Source organism: Anomaloglossus baeobatrachus, chromosome 5 (assembly GCF_048569485.1).
Source record: "Anomaloglossus baeobatrachus isolate aAnoBae1 chromosome 5, aAnoBae1.hap1, whole genome shotgun sequence".
Taxonomy (NCBI): Eukaryota; Metazoa; Chordata; class Amphibia; order Anura; family Aromobatidae; genus Anomaloglossus; species Anomaloglossus baeobatrachus.
The window spans coordinates 148202682-148222256 of NC_134357.1; the positions used below are offsets into that span (position 1 = coordinate 148202682).

General features: G+C 40.3%; 1 protein-coding gene across 3 annotated transcripts in view; it reads right to left on the bottom strand.

Annotated features, from left to right (window-relative positions):
* Positions 1 to 19575, bottom strand: part of CDH23 (cadherin related 23) — a 1872161-nt gene that overhangs the window by 1333811 nt on the left and 518775 nt on the right. For all 3 annotated transcript variants that reach the window (XM_075348968.1, XM_075348971.1, XM_075348969.1), the window contains exons 4-6: positions 14455 to 14597; positions 2208 to 2255; positions 426 to 518 (exon numbers count right to left, since the gene is read on the bottom strand). In XM_075348968.1, the coding sequence (XP_075205083.1) occupies positions 426 to 518; positions 2208 to 2255; positions 14455 to 14597 (284 nt within the window). The remainder of the gene's footprint in view (positions 1 to 425; positions 519 to 2207; positions 2256 to 14454; positions 14598 to 19575) is intronic.

A 19575-nucleotide genomic window follows, 5' to 3' on the forward strand; every position in this document is an offset into this window, starting at 1 on the left:
GTTGGCTTGCCCCTGAGTTAACAAGATCTCAATGTGCTTGAGTATCTGTAAGATGTGCAGAAGAAACAAGTCTAAGTTTGGAAATACAAACTACAGCACATAAAGGATCTGTAGTTAGCAACTCTATGTCATAAACTCCAGCTATATAAGTCTTGTTTGGACCTCAACATATAGGAAGTGTTTTGATGGCATAACTGTTATTTACACAGATTTTAATGTTTGTAGCTATTAAACTTTAACTTATTTTCAATGTCATATAAATACATAGAATTTCAAGTAAAAGTTGGCTACATCAACGTAAGGAATGCCTTTAATATCAAGTTTAAGTGAACTATATCTAAAATCATTGCAGTTAATATTTCAAATACGAATGAACATCAAGAATTAAATTAACCAAATACCAGTTAGTATAGCTAAACATGTACCTCTGCAATGCGCACTGTATATGGCTGGCTATGGAAGGTAGGTGCATTGTCATTGACATCTCCAACCTGGATATTCACTCTGCCTTTGATAACCTGAAGATAGACCAGAAGCAAATGGCATTAGGTTTTTTAGTCTTAGCCAAGATTTTATGTTATATTCTAAATATGAATAAAATAGAAAAAAATTGTCAGTTCAAATTATCCAGCATTACAGCTAACTAAAGGATAGAGCTACATATCATGAACAGAAGTCTGCTGAAATTTGTTAAAAGGAAACTGCCAGCAGGATTTTACTATGTAAGCTGAAGTCAGCATGCTGTGAGGGTTAACAAAGAAAACTTAGGGCTGCTAGTCTTGTCACAGTCTGATCTGTTGTTTATTTGCTTTGCTTGTTTAAGCAGCAGGACCCTTATCATTTCAGGACTACAAACTCGTGCAGGGCATTCCGGCACGCCAACTTTTCCGATTGACACCTCACTCTCAATGTACAATCACTATAGAGAGCCTGGTGTGGACGGGGCAGCTTTCCAGACACTGCTACATGACTAAAGCTAAAAGTTCTGAATGAGTCAGAATGGCTACATCCAGTAATCTAAGTTATACATAGTTAGATCAAGAATCTATTCGCCTACATCATGTTGCTCTCAGGTGAGGTAACAAAAAGCTGCCTTTAATGCAGATTCTATTGAATCATCCAGCAGATTCGATTCAGTTGTAAAAAATTGGTTCAAGCTAAGAGTGCTCCTATTGCCATCATGTCTTAAGTTTTGAGTGAAGTTGTTAAAAAAGAATAAAATACATTACACTCACCTCGTCTAGGCCCTCACCTGTCATATGACATCTCCCCCTCTACTGCCACACAAACATTGACCTCTTCATGTGACTGCATAAGTCCATGTAAAGGCCTTAGTGCCATTACAAGGGGAATGATGCATGTCTTGGTGAGGGTCTCCAACTCCCCCAAGTAACCTCAATTATAGGCCACAGAAAAACCAAAGACAGGGGCGGAAGACCAGGGAGCTGCCATGGTGGGTAAGCATATTGTTTTTCCTTTTTTACAATCCCTTCAAGGGCCTCAAAAGTCACTCTCTTTTTGGATTTGTGCCATTCTGAAATTTTGGAAAAATTTGTAACAAATTCGATTTTTTACAGATTAATTTTCCTTTAAATATCAATACCTATGTTTCTAAATACCATTCTTAAGAGAATTTTACATATTTTTTTTTTTATTTCTGTTTGATAATGCAGAACATTGGACCGCAAGGTACAACCCTGAATGGAAATTCCATACCCACATGTCTTATGTCTGAAGATGACACAATGATCAACTGATTGCTACAAGATCAACTCAAGGAAATTCTGGTGATAAGATGTAGGGAATGTAATATATGGCAGGCATGAAATATATGGATAGGCTGGATGGAGTGACAGCCACTCATTCTTGTACTGGAGGTCACTCTATAGTATGTCCTTATGCCCTATTAGGTTATATGAAAATGGCTCTCAAGATGACACACATCTTATTGCTTCTACAGTATACTATTTCAACCATTTGCTTGTAAGTTAAGAGAAGGAACACCTGTAGCAGTGCTAAAAATGAACGTTACACAAGCTTATATTTAATTGGCCAAATGTCTGTTCGGCATGGTTCATGCTGGCACTACTTATACTCAAGACGTTATAAATCATTTTTCTCCACCCCTTCCATCACATTTCCTGTTATCTTTTCCTGTTTTACCATTCATAGAATTTTATGCCATGAAATGAAAAAGTCATACATACCCCCTGGCTGTCACTGACAGAAAATTCAACTGTGAATTCTGATTTAGTCTGAAATGAAAAGGAAGACAAAATAATACGATTAGAAATAGCGTTTATCTTCTGACACCAGTGCTTTGGATTTTAGCTAAAAGCATAATTACATGCAAAATACCACTGGGAGAGGGGCAAAGGAGGAACCAGGAGTACAATTACAGATGTGGCTCCAATATACGGCATTGTTCGCATATCAATTTTAGCCAACACAATTACCATCTGAAGTGTTTCCTTAATCATAGAGAATGAATTGTATCAAACTAATTGTGCTGGAGTAAAATGAATCTATGAATGTTTAGAATTGTGACGCGCATAAGGATCCTTTCTATCTAAAGTTTAGCAACACAAAGGTCCAAGCCGACAACACATAATTTTGTACAAGTTCATTTTTTGTGGTTTGTATCAAAAGCTTATGACATGTGAAAGAAAAAAAAAACTTACCGCAAGAAAAACTTTTTCAATTGTACACCATGTACCTTTGAAGGAAATTATTGCTATATTGTCCTCTAAAGACTAAACCTGCCGCCTTCTCAATCATTTTGTAGACTTGTGAGTACAGAAAAAAGTCAAAGGTTTGCTAATGGAGCAAAGTGTCAATTTTGTGAATTTTCTGGAACACACAAACCTCTGACTAATGAGGACATGTCCATCAAATAAAAAGAAACCTGTTTTCATTGAGTGTGTCCTTTAAGTCACATTATTTTTAATGGATAATTAAAAAATGCCAATCATTTTTATGGGAAAAGTATGTAGATTTTCATAACAGGCATTTCTATATACTATTTAGCGCTCCTTGAAAAGTATTCAAAGAAAAGACTATATAGTGGAGAACATGCGGTGTACTTTCAATGGTAGGTCAAAGTGGTTGATGATTCTTCATATAGGAAAAAAATGAAAACAATGCATAGTGTCAAAAAATATTTTATTCTCAAGACATTTTATTTTATTTATATGACAGTTCTCTATATAGCGAATACTTATGTATAATGTATATGTTCTGTCATAAAATACAAAATTATAATTGATCATTAATAGAGTCACAGTAAAGAATGTCTATAGGTGACAGCAAATGTAAACTTTACTTATGGCAACATTTATATGTACAGTCTAATCTCACGAAAAGTAATGCTACCACCAAAGTGATCCTGATGGAAAGGAATATTAGATCCTCTTTGGATAATTACTCCAACAATAATCATGATACACTGATCACTTATGATTTGTGTAAAGGGATATTCAAATAGTTGTCCAAGAGTAGAAGAAAGGGTCTAACATGTGTCAAGCTGTTATTCTCTGCTCTTAAAGCTAAAATCTGGTTTCAGATATTTATCTGCATAGAGGGGAACACCTAGGGTGACCAGTAATCTTTAGAGATGAGTGGACTCGGGGATTGAGACGGATTTTAGATAAAGTTTGGTTTGGACCCGAACTTGATCTGAACCCCAATGAAAGTCACTAATTGGGCAGTTTGGGTCTCTGGCCACATGCATCCTTCTATCCATCCATAAACAGAACACTTCCGGGGAAGGGTGGGCAGAGTTTTTCCCTTTTTTTAGCACACTACATCCAATAATGCTGCCCCAGTGCGAGCCATTAAAACACTGCAAGCAGCTCCCACTGGGCTGAGCACCGAGTGTATCCAAGCACTGTAATGCTCGCTCGAGTGGTCAGCATAAAATAATGCATCCACACTCAAACACTGATTTTTTTTTAGTCAATGTTTGGTATGAACACCGAACTTAACTTTTCAGGTTCACTCATCTCAAACCATCTTTGTCATAGCAATAAAAGAATTTTCAATGGCAAAACAAATTTCAAAACCAGTAATGGCTTTCCAAAATGGTGAGTTGTAAGAACAAATTGAGCCATATGCAGAAGACATGTTGTTATACTTATTGTCCAACTGCCTAAAAGAAACCATGGGCATAAAGAACAGCTTTGAGTATCTTACAACCTTAAAATCAACCGGTAGAAATAATCTTCGATGCTGGTGGGAATTCAGCTTGTTGAGATAGCTGTAACAACGGCTAACTGAAAGTAGGCCCCAGAGCTGGGACAAGGGGTAGATGAAAGTGTGCACCTGCGTAGGGCACTAGTTAATTTTAAATATTAAGGTACAAAATTACTTAAAGTAAAAACCTACCTCTTCAAAATTCTGATCTAATTAATCTGCAAATATGTGCATGATGGAATGCTGAAGATGCAGAGGCTGAAATGAGAACAGCCATGCACTAAAGGGAAGCACTCACTGGTTCAAGAGCAGATTCTATCCCAGCTTGTAATTTGTGACAGGCACCTGCTTTAACCAATCAGGTGCTTTCCCTTTTTGCATGGGGAGGTGCCCTTCCTGCAGATGGAGCAGTACATCATTTCTGTTAGGGTTGGAGCACGAGAGAGAGATTTTCATGTGACCCTATAATAATGTAATACTAGCAACTGAATAAAATGGAGAATACATTTATACTGTAGGACCTCCACATGGTTTTAATTCCTATTCTTGACCAGATTGACAAGTGAGGGTAGGTGTGGAGAGGATTGACATTGTTGCCAAGCTTCAATCTATAAAGAAGAGAGGCTTGAGTGAAGCAAGTCTAGAAGGCACAGGAACTAACTATACACTACTCACAAAAAGTTAGGGACATTTGGCTTTTGGGTGAAATTTCAGGATGATCCTAAAACATTCTTTAACCCTTTCAGGTGAATCTAATGTGACCTTCTCTAAATAATTGAATGCACATGTCCAACTGTTCAATGTGTCAGTACTTTTTGCACAACTTTCTGTTCTTTAATAAGAGAATAGCAAAATTCACAACATGTCTTTGATCCAAGAATCGCCCAATTCATTTTGGGGTTCTAATAGAATTAATATTTAAACAGTTCACGTCATCATGTTGTTAATATTTTGACATCATGAGACCCAGACCATGCCTAAGAATTGATCATATGTACCTTCCAATTGCAAAGCTTCAAGCAGGATGTTCTCAGACAAAGGTGGCCACTGAGCTTAGCGTGTCACAGAGTGTCATAAGCAGGTTGCAAAATAGATACCAGAGAGACTGGATTAATATTTTCTAGGGGATAATTTTACCATCTAGAGGGCACAAAAGAGGCATTTTACTATGTAAAGTGCACAGTAGTGGGCATTACTTTGTGAGTCAATAAGAGGAGCACTATTTTTGTTCCACACAGCAGGTGCAGTAATAGGGACACATATGGCAGCTGCGACTAAGCTTTGAGGTAACAGCAGGATGAGGAGTTTGTGCAGGTTTGGAATAGACAGGAACAGTGTTTGCCATCTTGTGAAGATGGGGAGGTCTTATGGTTTTATAGCAACTATAATACCCCATATCACTAGGTTCTTGGTAGTTATGTTCAAGGGTTTGATGTATGTCTATCATACTTTTTATCCAACCATTTAGGTATACATAAAACCCTTGAACATCACAAGATCAATCAAAAGAGAGGACTTATGAAGTCACTGTTGATGGCAGTGAAGTAAGGAGGGGAAGTTCTGCATATGATGCCTTCCATTCACATATCTCAGATTTTTGGAAATGATGTAAGCAACGCTCGGGTGCTAGGAAGTGATGATGACACCAATACTGTATAGTGCATATTCCTGATTTATACAGAGTTGGCAGCAACACTTCCTTTAATGAGGTGGCATTACTAATGGCCATTGTTACAGATATATTTGGGGTTGGCTATTTTAATTAGGACCAGATCAACTCCCCGATGACTCAATGGTAAAAAAACGCGTTGGGCAATCATCTGGTATGTGACCTTTTTGATGAAGGGTTTTTGTGGGCATTGGACTATGGGTTTCCTCCAGTTACCTCTCACACGCCAAAGACATACTGATAGGTATGTGAGCCCCTATGGGAAGAGTGATAATAATATCTATACAGTGCTGTGGACTTCATCACATTGTGTGTGTAAACTGAATAAATTTACAGTGGAGTTCAGAATAGAGTGTGTAGAGATTAAGTATCCAGAGTGTATATATAGTACATGTGTGGTACGTCTTTGGAGTGTATAAATAAAGTCTACAATGTGTGTAGTGTATGTATAAGGGTACGGTCCCACTTGTGTTTTGCACGAGCAAGTGCAATCCGATAGAACATCGCACTACTCTCCCTCTAGGGCAAAACTATGGGCCAGTGTCCATCTGCGATTGATTTCTCATACCATAGTGGCATGCGGAATGAATCACAGCATACTTCGTTTTGCAGTAAGTCTCGGCTCACACACCCCCATACAACTCTATGCGAGCGTGTGAAACATCGCACTGCACTCGTATGTAATCTGAGTACAATGCGATATACACAGAGACAGGCAGTGGAGGAGATGGGGAGAAAGTGTTCCCTCCATCTTCTCTGCACCTGTGATGCGATCACAAAATCGCATCACAGTCACATGTCCCTCAGATGATGCTCACAGCAGAGAGTGATGAGCATATTGCTTCCTATGCTCTAGCATTGGAAGCTATGCACAAGTGAAACCGTAACCTAAGGCAGTGAATAATGTCTTCAGATATGTGTATACAGGTGTGAAGTGTTTGACTGTATAGTGCACTGTGGTGTATGTACATGCAAAATATTTGCAGGGAGTTTCATTTTATGATATTCCTCTATTGTTTTAATAGTAGGAGCACATGAAAGCTTGATTAGCAGTTTTCATACTAAGTTGCACAGTAAGTGGGGTAGTGGGTACATTTTTAAACCACTGCGAACATATGGTCTGGCTCTTTGGTTAGACACCTTGTCTCTTTTAGAAATCTGATGGTTGTCCATGAGCTTGTGGTTCTCCTTTTACTTCTTCTTCTGTATATGTGCAGCACCCTGGGATATGCTACCCCAGTGATCTGCAGGATCCTAAGGCTTTCTGGAACACTCTATGCTGACAACCCCCACCTCACACACAGGTAGGGGCACATTCCCTGAGACCTGGGCGCAGCATGTAGAGGGTTAACAGTGCTCAGATGTGAGAACCAATCCCTTAGCTGTTAGCCTGGGAAAGGGGTGTGGCTTGTGGGAAGCAACAGTTGTTGCTAGGCAGAGTTGGCAGGGAGGAAAAACGACAGTTGAAGGAGTGACAGTTGAAAGGAGCCAGAGAGTGAGAGGGGTGTGAGGATTGTGAGGAGACCCCCAAAAGGCGACTAGGAGGTAGTAGCCTGAGGGTAGATAGATCCCAGGCACTACGCACGAGGGGGTACTGGACCCCAGAGTAGACAACAGCTCCAAGCGGTCTGCTGATCCAGCCGTGTGTGGTGACTTCCAGGGTATCACACCACCCATAGGCTCAGGGACACAGCGTCATATATAGGACCCGGGAGAGAGCACAGAGAAGTAGCCTACCCCACAAGGGACCGCGAGGCCTGTCATACTGGGCCCGGAAAGAAAAGGAGCGGAGCGCCGCAGGTCACCGACAGCTTCAGGCAAGGGGACCATCAGCTTTGCATGTGCACGGAGGGCTCAACTGGGACTCACGTCAGCACCGGGACAAAGGAAAGTAGGTTGACCAGCCGTACCAAACTGCACTTGCAACATCAAGTGAGTAAATACCAGTTAATCTGCAAGAACTGTGTCGTGTTTATTACTGGTGCACCACAAGGCGCAGCACACCTACATGGGACTTAAGCCCCTACTGGCGGAGGGTGTGAACACACTTTCTGTTATACCATCTGTCCCTAAATCCACAGCAGCGGCGGGACATCTTATTACCGCAACCCGCCAGTGGCGTCACAAGTGACATACAAAATAACCCTGTTAACGAGCGCCCCCAGGTAACGAAACCAGGCACGGCCACCTGTGACGATGATCCCCATTATCCACCACCCGGAACCGAGTATCCCAAGGGCCTGGGGTGGCAGTGCTCTAGATATGGTTTATCTGACAATTTGTACTTTGACCTACATTGGTCTCAGACTTTATTTCATTTAGGTTGCTTTTATGCCTGTCGCTTATAGTATTATAGTACAGTGGTAAATAGAGTGGTCTGAATACTGGCCTATAACACCCATTTCTAAGGAGGAATACATGTTATTTTGTTTATTCCAGGAATGAGCATGATTCCAGAATAAGGACTTTGGCTATTTATCCAAATGGGATGTTTTGGGCAAACACTTTGGGGTCCCTTTGTTCCCCTATGCTTTTTTTTCCTTTTTACTTTCATTATGTACATGTTAAAAATATTTATGAATAAACTACAGCATCTGATTAAAAAAAAGGTATAAAAGAAAAGGGTCTTGGTTTTCTTTCCTAAAATGTATTGAGCCAGTTCATTGAATCTAATGGATATGAGACTTCAGTAAAGTATAACCTCACATAATTTACTATTAGGTTACTATTAATCCCTACAAATATATAATTATGTAACAAAACATGATAAAATGTTGTAATACTATGTGGTTCTATGACTTCAGACACTACCAGGATGTTACATCTTTTCTTTAAAGTATGATCATGTTTTATGTATGACTTATAATAGAAGCTTAGAAAGAGATTTGGTCACAATCACCATAAACCAAACAAAGTATGTTCTATAGCTCCAGGCAACTGAATGCTCATCATTCCCATCAGCTATTTTCCTGCCCTGAAGGAAGTTGCAGGGTGATTTACAGACTCCTCATCTCAGGTGTTGCTATCAGGATACGGCAGCTCCATGCAGAGCGACTGCTAGGAATCCATCTCCGGCCCCTAGGCACTGCTCGCAGTTATCTCCAGCTATTCCAGACACTGTCTGCTAGCCCTCTCTGGATAAACACACCATAAACTACATCCTCCCACAGTGGCTTCCTAAATGCAGCTTCTGCAAATACATGTCTTTATGTTTTACATGTAATAAACGACTATGTAACTTTCTTATGGTTCCAGAACAGGCACGAAACAGCAAACCAACAGATATCGCATCATTTCACCAAAAAACAGGTAATGAATAGTAGCGCTCACCTTTCTGCCCTAACAAGTGAGCTTCAAATTTTGTGACTAATAATTGCTCCATTTTAATTATTCTTTGTTAATAAATGATGAGACTTCCATAGTGTTTTCTCTTCATATTTGTATTAGCCACCTAAAGGAGTACATCTACTTTTTCCAGAAATAACGCCACTTTTAAGCTATGTTCACACTTTCTAGTTTTTCCATTTTTTTCTGCAGCAAAACCTGTTCTCTTGGCAGTAAAAAAGCAGCTTTTTTTCTGCACTTTTTGCTGTAATTTTGTTGTGTCATTTGTCTTCAGTGCATGTTTAAAGGGAACATGTCACAAGATTTGGGGCCTATAAGCTGCGGCCACCACCAGTGGGCTCTTATATACAGCCTTCTAACATGCTGTATATAAGAGCCCAGACCACTGTGTAGAACATAAAACACACTTTATAATACTCTCATAGGAGGTCGCTGTGGTGCAGACTGGTCGAATGGGTGGTGCCGTTCTCTGGGACCGGCACCTCCTCTTTCAGCCATCTTGGTCTTCCTTCTTCTGAAGCCGCGGTGCATGATGCATCTACCTCATACACACTCGCCGGCACTGAGGTCGTGCGCAATACCGGTCTGTGTGCATGACGTAGGACGCGTCATGCCCGCCAGCTTCAGAAGAAGGAAGACCAAGATGGCCGAAATAGGAAGCGCTGGCACTAGAGAACGGCGCCACCCATTTAACCAGTCTGCACCGGAGCGACCTCCTAGGTGAGTATTATAAAGTGTTTTTCATGTTCTACACAGCGGTCTGGGCTCTTATATACAGCATGTTAGAATGCTGCATATTAGAGCCCACTGGTGGTTCCCACAGCTTATAGGCCCCAAATCTGCTGACAAGTTCCCTTTAATAAAGTTAGTTTCGTTCACAACAAAAGCAGCAAAAATAGAGCAAAAAATGCACTCTCATTACTTTCAATGGTGAAAAAATAAGCAAAATGCTGCAAGAATTTACATGCCGCATTTCTCAGAAATGCAGCAGTTTTCCATTTGTGTCAGGAAAAAAACAGGTGTGTGTGTATGAGATATCTGAAATCTCAAAGGTTTTGCTGTTACTGTAGAAACCAGCTTTTAATGTGTGAACATAGCCTAAAGGCCGCTTTACATGCTACAATATGTAACGATATGTCGTCGGGGTCACGTTGTTAGTGACGCACATCCGGCATTGTTTGGCATATCGTAGCGTGTAACACAAATGAGCGACTGTGAATGAGCAAAAATTCTCGCCTTATCATTGCTCGTTGACACGTTGCTCATTTTCTAAAAATCGAACGTCCTTCTGTGCGCCGGTTGTTCATCGTTCCCGAGACAGCACACGTCGCTCTGTGTGACACCCCGGGAATGATGAACTGCAGCTTCCCTGCGTCCTCCGGCAATGCGGAAGGAAGGAGGTGGGCGGGATGTTACGTCCCGCTCATCTCCGCCCCTCCGATTCTATTGGGCGGCCGCTGTGTGACGTCGCTGTGACGCCGCACGAACCGCCCCCTTAGAAAGGAGGCGATTTGCCGGCCAGAGTGACATCGCAGGGCAGATAAGTCCGTGTGACGGGGTTAAGCGAGGTTGTGCGGCACGGGCAGCGATTTGCCCGTGTCGCACAACCGACGGGGGCGGGTTCGATCGCTTGCGATCTTGCTAGCGAGATCGCAGCGTGTAAAGCCCGCTTTAGCCTCAGGGAAGCTGTGTATGGTGTTGTAGCTGAGCCCTATGCTGCTGAACACGGTGACAGCAATAACAGACAAAAAGGAGAAATTTCTGGCTGAAAAGAGCAGATCCTTTTTCCAAATTACGAAAATTCCTTTTAGGGCTTAGTCAACCTGCGTATAAAATGTGCGAGTGTGAGAAAAAAAATCAAATTACACTCGTACCAATGTTAAACAATAGAGCAAAGCACATCTGCTAATTTTTCCTCTGCAAACTTCTGCGTTCGGGACCAAATTGCAATATGCTGTGAGTACCTGTGTGCCTCGTCAATACAATTAAATGGGTGTGAGAAAAATTCAAGGCACACAGACAGCACAATGACATGCATTTGTATCATAGAATTTTACATACAGTTAAAAGTTAGATGGATAGATGGATAGATAGATAGATAGATGTGAAACACATATAATGTCCCACCCCCTCTAGATTGTAAGCTTGCACCCTCTAGTGTCTTTCATGTAGCACTAAAGGATGTTTAGCCTTGTAGCTAGGCACACAATCCATAATTTTCCCTCTAAAAAATGATGTGGGATTCCTCTTATTTTTGTTAGCCATCTAAGGTGTGGTAGACAGCTGCAGCCTGCAGACAGGCCGCTGTCACCAGCTTTACCTTGGCTGGTAATCCAGAACAGATGGACGTGCAACTTTTAGGCCTTGTGCGCACACTGCATTTTTACCCGCGGTTTTACCCATGGTTTTGCTGCAGAAATTTCTTGAGAAATGTTTGTAACCTTTCTGCAGACATTTCCCAGCAAAACCTATGGGGAAAAAAATAGCTGTGCGCACACTGCATTTTTTTCTCAAGAACATTCTTTCTGCAGAATTTCTTTAGAAAATTTCTTGAGAAAATGTGCATGTCACTGCTTTTCCGCAGGTACCTGCGGTTTTTGCCATAGATATAATGGTAGAAACCGCGGGGACCAACTTGTGGAAAATCCGCTGTAAATCCGCTGTAAATCCTCGGCGAAACCGTGACAAATCGCGGCAAAAACGCGGGTGCGGTTTTACCACGGTTTTTACCGCGGGTGCGGGATTCTTTCAGAGGCTCCATTTTTTTCTTAAGAAAATGGTACTTTCTAGTGCGCACATAGCACTAGATGGCTGTGGCCTGCTATTTTTAGGCTGGGGAGAGTCCAATAACTATAAGGCTTCCCAGCCTATGAAAACCAGACCCCAGCTTTATCTTGGAAGGTGATCCAATTTAGGGGGGACTCACAGGTTTGTTTTTTTTTAATTATTTATTTTTAAGTAAATACTTTAAAGCAACAGCTCGGGGTGTCCTCTGTTTTGGATTACCAGCCAAGGTAAAGCTGCCAGCTGGGGTCTGCAGGCAGCAGCTGCTGGCTTTAAATTAGCTGGCTACCAAAAATAAAGGGAATCCCAAGTAGCTTTTTTAAATTATTGAATTTGTGGCTAAATACAAAGCTAAACTTCCTTATGTGCCACATGAAAGACACTAAAGGATGCAAGCTTACAATATGCAGGTGGGTGGGACATTATATATGTGTTGCATTTCTATCTATCATCTATCTAACTATCCATTAATTTATTTAGGTTTTGACAGTATCACACAGATGTCACACGGCCAACACACAGATGACACAAACGTTACAGGGATGACACACGCATCACACACGGACGACAAACGGATATCACACGGAGACTAGGCAACAGGGAAAAAAGCACATGCATAGAACTCTCATGACAGAAACTTCAGGAGCAACAACGGAGCTATATTTTACACACAGATGTGAGTGAACCCTTAAAGAAAGATTCCAGTGCCATAATGGCTTCAACTTGTTAAATTGGGACAACTATATAAAAACCAGTCACACTGTATGTATCAGTCTTTAGAATAAAATGATTTCTTCTGTTCACTGATATTTTCTCAGGATAGACTTTAGATTCAATACATCGAAAAACTGTTTTCATATTAGGCTGAAAATTGACACATGGAATGCACAGACACCTCTTTATTCCCGACAGATGTAACACAACTTCCACACCCTAATTTGTCACTATTCCAGCCGTGGGACTCACATTCTGTGGACATTTATGTCACGTACTGTGAATATGCCATAAATGATCAAGATATGAATAACTGTAGAAACAACAGAGAGACATTGAAATTACTAATGCCAAATGCTACATCAAAAGAAAATATGGTTGTGTAAAAAATATTAATTAAGTGTTGTTCAATGTATAAGGAAATTACAGCAGAGCAAATATTATTTTAAACCATAGTGGATAAGCCTTTGCCTGGAAATACGAGCTGTGGTGAGTGGCTCTTCTTCATTTTTAACTCCTTCATACTAATGCCATTTTCTGTTTTTTGTTTTAGTTTTTCCTCGCTTCCTTCCAAAAGACATAATTTCTTTATTTTTCAGTCAATATAGCCATGAGGGCTTGATTTCTGCGAGATGATTTGTACTTATGAATGAAACATTAATGTTATCATATAGCGTACTGCAAAATGGGAAAAAAAATCTAAGTGCATTGAAGCTGCAAAAAAAGTGTAATTATTTAAACAATTGTTTTTTGTTTTTTTTATTTATCATGTTCAATATATGGTAAAAATGACCTGGCAGTATTATTCTCCAGGTCAGTACGAGTACATAGATATCAATCATGTATAGATTTCTTTTAATTTAAGTGGTGAAAACAAATTTGGAAGTTTGGTAAAAAAAAATGTAACATTTAGCTCCATTTTCCGAGAACCGTAAAGCTTTTATTTTTGGATTCTTGGGCCAGTTGATGTTTTTACTGTTACAATTTTTGGGTAGATGCTATGTTTTGATCACCTCTCATTCTTTCTAATTGCAATGTTGCGACAACCAAAAAACTAAAAATCTGGTGTTTTGGTATTTTTTATGGTTACGCTGTTTACCTATCAGATTCATTTATTTTATATTTTGGTAGATCATACATGGTTGAATTCAGCAATACCAAATATGTGTATTTTTTATTGTTTTTTATTGTTTTATTTTCAATGGGCAATAGGGGGTAAAATTTGAACTTATGTTTTTTTTTTATTTTTTCATATTTTTAAAACTTTTTTCCACTTTTTATTGTATTTATTAGTCCCCTTAGAGGACTTGAATCTGCGATCATCAGCACTGCTCTGTACAGCAGAACTGATGATCTCATATGAATGCTGGCACTCAGCCGGTGTTTACAGAAAAAAATTTGGAATGACAGACACAGGGGCCCAGTTTGTCATGACAATCCAGCACCCCACATTCACATCACAGGAGCACTGAGGGGAGTGGGGAATGGCGAGCATGTTAAATCCTTTCAGAGATCGACATCGGGATTTAGTTGGTTAACAGCCGCGAAGGAATCTCCAATCCACTCACAGATGCTAGAGGCACATATCAGCTGATCAGATCAGCCATTATGTGCAGGGAAAGATGTGGGCTCATCATGTCAAAGGTTGTGAAGGAGTTAATCAGCCTTTTCAAAAAATGAACAAATACACTGAAAGCTTCCACAATATAATTAAAAATGTACATAATGTATCACATTTATTTCTGTCTTACCTCTCGATCCAAGGACTGCCTGAGCCATACTACGCCAGTCTCACTTTCCACAGCAAAAAATTTACTGGCTTCATCACCAACTATTCCATACACCAATTTGTCACCATCGTAGTCTTGAGCACGCAGTTGAGTTATTGAAGAACCTAGAAAAAAATTACATAGTTTTACCCATTTTATTTTTATCTGTATCATTTTAATCATGTTAATCTGATTGAAAGAGGAAAACACGACATACTAAAAGTAAAAGAGCACCGGTGGCAATTTATGGACTATCTGAACCAGAATATTAGTGAGGTTATCCTACTTCCATTTCGAGTTCTACTCATGTAACCCTGAATATAATGAGGTAGATAATGGTTTCTCTGTGCTGCCATTTAGTCCAGCGATGAGTCAATAAAATGAACAGGTTTACCTATGTGTTTCAAGGTTTACTGGCCTCTTCCTGAGAAGGAGGTCAGATCACCTTGAAATGTATAGATATATAAACATGTTAATTTTATCTGAGTAATTGGTTACACGGCAGAGCAGAGGAACCACTATCTACCTCATTATATTCCGGGCTGGTGTCTCTGCACCTGTGGATGGGCAGCAGCTTCCACTGTCTCACACAACCACCGCAGCTGAGGAGATTTAGCCATCGCCCGCACTCTTTTTTATCAGGTATCACCCTATTGCGCTTTCACTTTCATCTCTAGTTCTCATCTATCCATGTAACCCTGCCCTTCTACATGTCATTGCTGCAGCCAATCACTTGTATCAACAGTGAACAACATGTCCCTGTGACCAGTGATTATATGCAGCACTCAGAGTGCATAAACCCAAAAAAGGATGTGCAAATCTGGTTATCAAAGAAAATGTTACATGAAATAATATTTTAAAGTGTCTAAGAATATGTCAGTCTTTCCATGTTACTAGCACAATTTTACAGTTTATGTACAAATATAAAATATATTGGAAACCTACTTAACTTTCTTAGTTTAGCTATATCTTCCTGGTAAAAGACAATTTCTTAAATGATCTATATTCCATCGAAACTGCCATGTTACAGGTCCTCTTTAAAATCAACGACAAAAGTGTGTATTTGACTAAATGCACATCAATTTTGTGGCCATTGTCAAGTGAATTTGCTCAGGAGGTATGTGCCCGACAGTAACCACAGTCAAGACAGATGTTGAGGCATCCATCCACCATAGAGACCCAGTGTAAAGAAACATACGTCATGTTATGCATTTATTTGCAGTGCTGCGCTGTATGGGAATTTGCTGCACTTTCCTATGCAGTTTATTAAATGGTATGCAAATGTGGCACCCCTGGGCTTCAGGCACCACAGGGTATTACACCACTTTTAAGGGGTAATATCCATTCCGGGTTAAGAAGGGGTTAACTGCCGGTGCCTTCACAAACCAACACCCATAAAACAATAAGGTGCTTTCCCACAGGGGGGTGGATTAGGGCAGACAGGGAGGTTAGCCATCATGAAGCATGGGACTTCACCAGTCACTAGGACAACCAATGGGGACGGGCACCACTTTGGGTAAGCAGTTTCCGCAAAAATCTCACTAGAACAGACTTTCCCGGGCACAGCTTGGGGTAACATCTGACACAGACAACGGGAGTTGAGCGTTCCTCTCTCTTCATTGGACTGTGACTTGGAGCTGGAGGCTCGGACCAGGTTCTGGATAGCAACCAAGGGACACTTCACTAGAAAGACTTTCTCGTGCCCCTGGCGGTGACCACTGACTTATCAGGATCGCCCAGTGCTACGGCGCCAATGGGGACAATCACCACCCCCGTCCATCCTCCATCATCCTCCCCGGGGTAACCCCGCTCTGCCTGTGGGGAGTGACACCATCACCGCTTCGACTTTCACCATCAGCCCCAGAAAGCAGCACCCGCAGTGGCGGGCCATCTATGGCCGCGAACCACAGGTGGCATCACAATCTAAAAAGACTTTCCTTCTTCCAGTATGACTCAAGGTCACAAAACCGGGCTAGGCCAGGCCATGACGATGCAGAGGATCTGCACCCCCGGACCGGCGACAAGTTGGATGAAAACCCCTCGACCCCAGGGTGTTACACAAGCATATCGCTTCTAGATGGAGACTGAAAGAACAATTTTGTCCTCTGTCTGGTAAATAGGGTCTTATTGCAAGATTACAACATATGTTGGGGAACTTTCCCTGTATATACTGTAGGGTAAGTGTACAGAAGCAATGGGCAACAAGCTTAAAAGAGTCATTATGTAGACATGGAAGATTTCAGTGTTTTCTAAATAGAATTAAACTGATCAGGACAGATCACAAAAATCTTCAGTAAGGTCTGTCTTTCAGTATTTTTGACTGCAAGAACAGCATAGTCAACAGTTATTGCGGACATAAACATATTATAACCACTAGTTAAAAGAACATACTAGATGTGCTTAACGTTTTGAACAGTTGGATGATATTTTAGATTTACATTATGTTATTAATTACCTTTAGTTAATGCAATGATACTAAATTTACATCTGAAATTTTCACTCTCTTCATTCATTTTCAGTCGCCCAAAAATGAATGAATGAATGAATGAAAAAAATCTTATAAGTACAGTATTAGTTAATCATAGTGACTCGAATAATCGTGCTACGCTGCAGAATAAAGGGCGTAAATATAAAACCTAAGGAAACAATTGAGTTGTGTTTGGGATTTTTTCACCTTTTCACTGCACTTGGATTTTTTTTTCTGTTTTTAAGTACATTATCTGGTAAATTGAATAATGTCATTCAAATCTTCAATTCCCAAACCCCGTAAAAATACAAAATGAAAACTTTCCTTTAACTACTTCATTGGCAAATTTAAAGATATTATGGTTCTTAAATTAAAGGGAAGGAAATAGCAAATAAATTTCCTTAATACTTTAGGTGGTTAATTTTTTTTTTCTTAAAAGTTACTAAAATTCTGGATTATGGTCTGATAACCACCGAAATATGGAAATTGCAGGTGGAGATTGAAAAGTTCTTAAGTGCAAGATTTAAGACTCCCAATTAACACAATCACACTTCAGTCTGACACTTACTGTACTAAAACCTAGAACAACCCAGAATATCTGAACACTGTATAAACATTATAGCAAATGTATAATGCATGTATATCCAGATGCACGTTTTGTATATTTGGATAGACTTACTTGTGATATATTGTCAGAATATTACTTAAAAAAACACCAAAAATAAAATATATAACATACACCGTAACAGAAAAATAAAATAATAATACAATAAATAGAAATAATTAAAATATTTACTTTAGAAGACATTTGATTTGGAGGAAAAATCAATAAAAAAATTATAAAACATGCATGATGTAATGTGGCCTTGCAGATAATGATATGTTGCTTAGTATCAGTAGACCACAGCCGCAATGTTATAAAGATATGATGAAGTTTTAATGTTAAAAAATGTAGAGTAATGCACCTGGCTGGATTAATTGTATTTCTGCATATGCAATGAATTGAAATATTATATAGTCTGCTAAACAGGAGAAGAAGGACTTGGATATTGTTGTTACAAGTAAGCTAAGCAGTAGTTACTAAAGGAAAAAAGATTTGGGGATATATTTAACATAAGAAATAAAATACAAAGATCTCAAGGTATTATTATCAATATGAAATCAAGTGCTTGTCGAATTTTCTGAAAATTGAGAGTCCCTGTAAATTCGAACAACTTGTAACTTGAATCATGTAAATCACAAAATAAAATGCCTGCTTCCATCTTACACATTGAAAAAGATTGCAGGAACCACAGAAGGTTGACATGACCTCATGAGTTAACTAGGTGCCTTCCCCATAATGCATTGTGGCTATGACATTACTTGGTACAACTCTGCCAATCAGAAAAGACTAAAACCCCTTGCAGCTGTGGCTAATTATGTTTTTTTTTCATTTTAGTTTTTTCTCCCCTACTTCCAAAAGCCATAACTTTTTTATTTTTCCATCCGCATAGACCATGAGTCTTTTTTTTGTTTGATGAATTGTACTTTTGATAAAACCATTCATATTATCATGTGATGTATCATGTGATGTACAAGAAAGTGGGAAAAAAATACAAAGCGCGGCAAAATTGTGGAAACCCCCCACACAATTTTGCAATGGTTGAGGGTTTTTTTACTTCCAGCATTTATTCTATGCTAAAAATTACCCGGCAACATGATTCTCTAAGTCAGTACAATTATGCAAGTACCAAATATGTATATATATATATAAATGTAACATTGTAAAAAGAAATAAGTGTGTGCTGCTGTTGTGGCGCTCCTGAGGCTCCAGTCACCACAGAGTATTGCATTTTATATTTTATTTAGGGTGCGATATTTGCCCCAGGTGAGAAGCGGGTTAATCACCGGTGTTCCACATCCACACTTTACATATAGCTTAGGAGCCTTCTCCCGGGGGGGGGGGGGGCTTGGCTCAGGGTATATAGGGGGGTGGCCATCACAGTGCATGGGACTTCCCGGGTCAGCAAAGCCACCTGGCAGGCAGGTTCCACTAGTCGTAGAAGTAGGAGCAACTCACACATTCTTCAGTCAGTTTACCTGGGACACCAGTTCTGGGACACGACACCATCACCACTTTCTTCTCTTTTCTTCACGGGGCCTGTGGCTTGGAGTGGAGTGCTCAGACGAGTTCCCCATGGCTGGAGGGCAACTCTGAAAAGGACTTTTTTCTTTCAAACACCGGTGACTGCTTCTAACTTATCCGAGGTCAATGTTACATCACCACCGGAGTCCGCTCCATTGACATCTACTCCGATCGGCAGGCGACGCCGTGTTTCTGCTGTAGATAGTGCTGGTGATGGGAGAGGAGTCGATGCCAGCGGCGCAAGTGGGCGCAGGGTCCGCTCATCCACTGGTCTGGGTTTCCTGGGGATCTGCAGTGCCACTGGCTGACTGTAGGTGGCGGGTGTCTCCCAGCTGAAGTACCATCATTCAGCTACAGCCTATGGGAAGACACCACACCCCTTTTAATGCCCCTCCTGTCTGCTGACTTCTGCTAGAGATAGTTCTGAAAATTCTGGCTCCTGTTTCGTCCTATTCTGTGATTTTGTGTGCTGATTACCACTTGTTTCCTGATTGCCCTCCTGCCTTCTGTT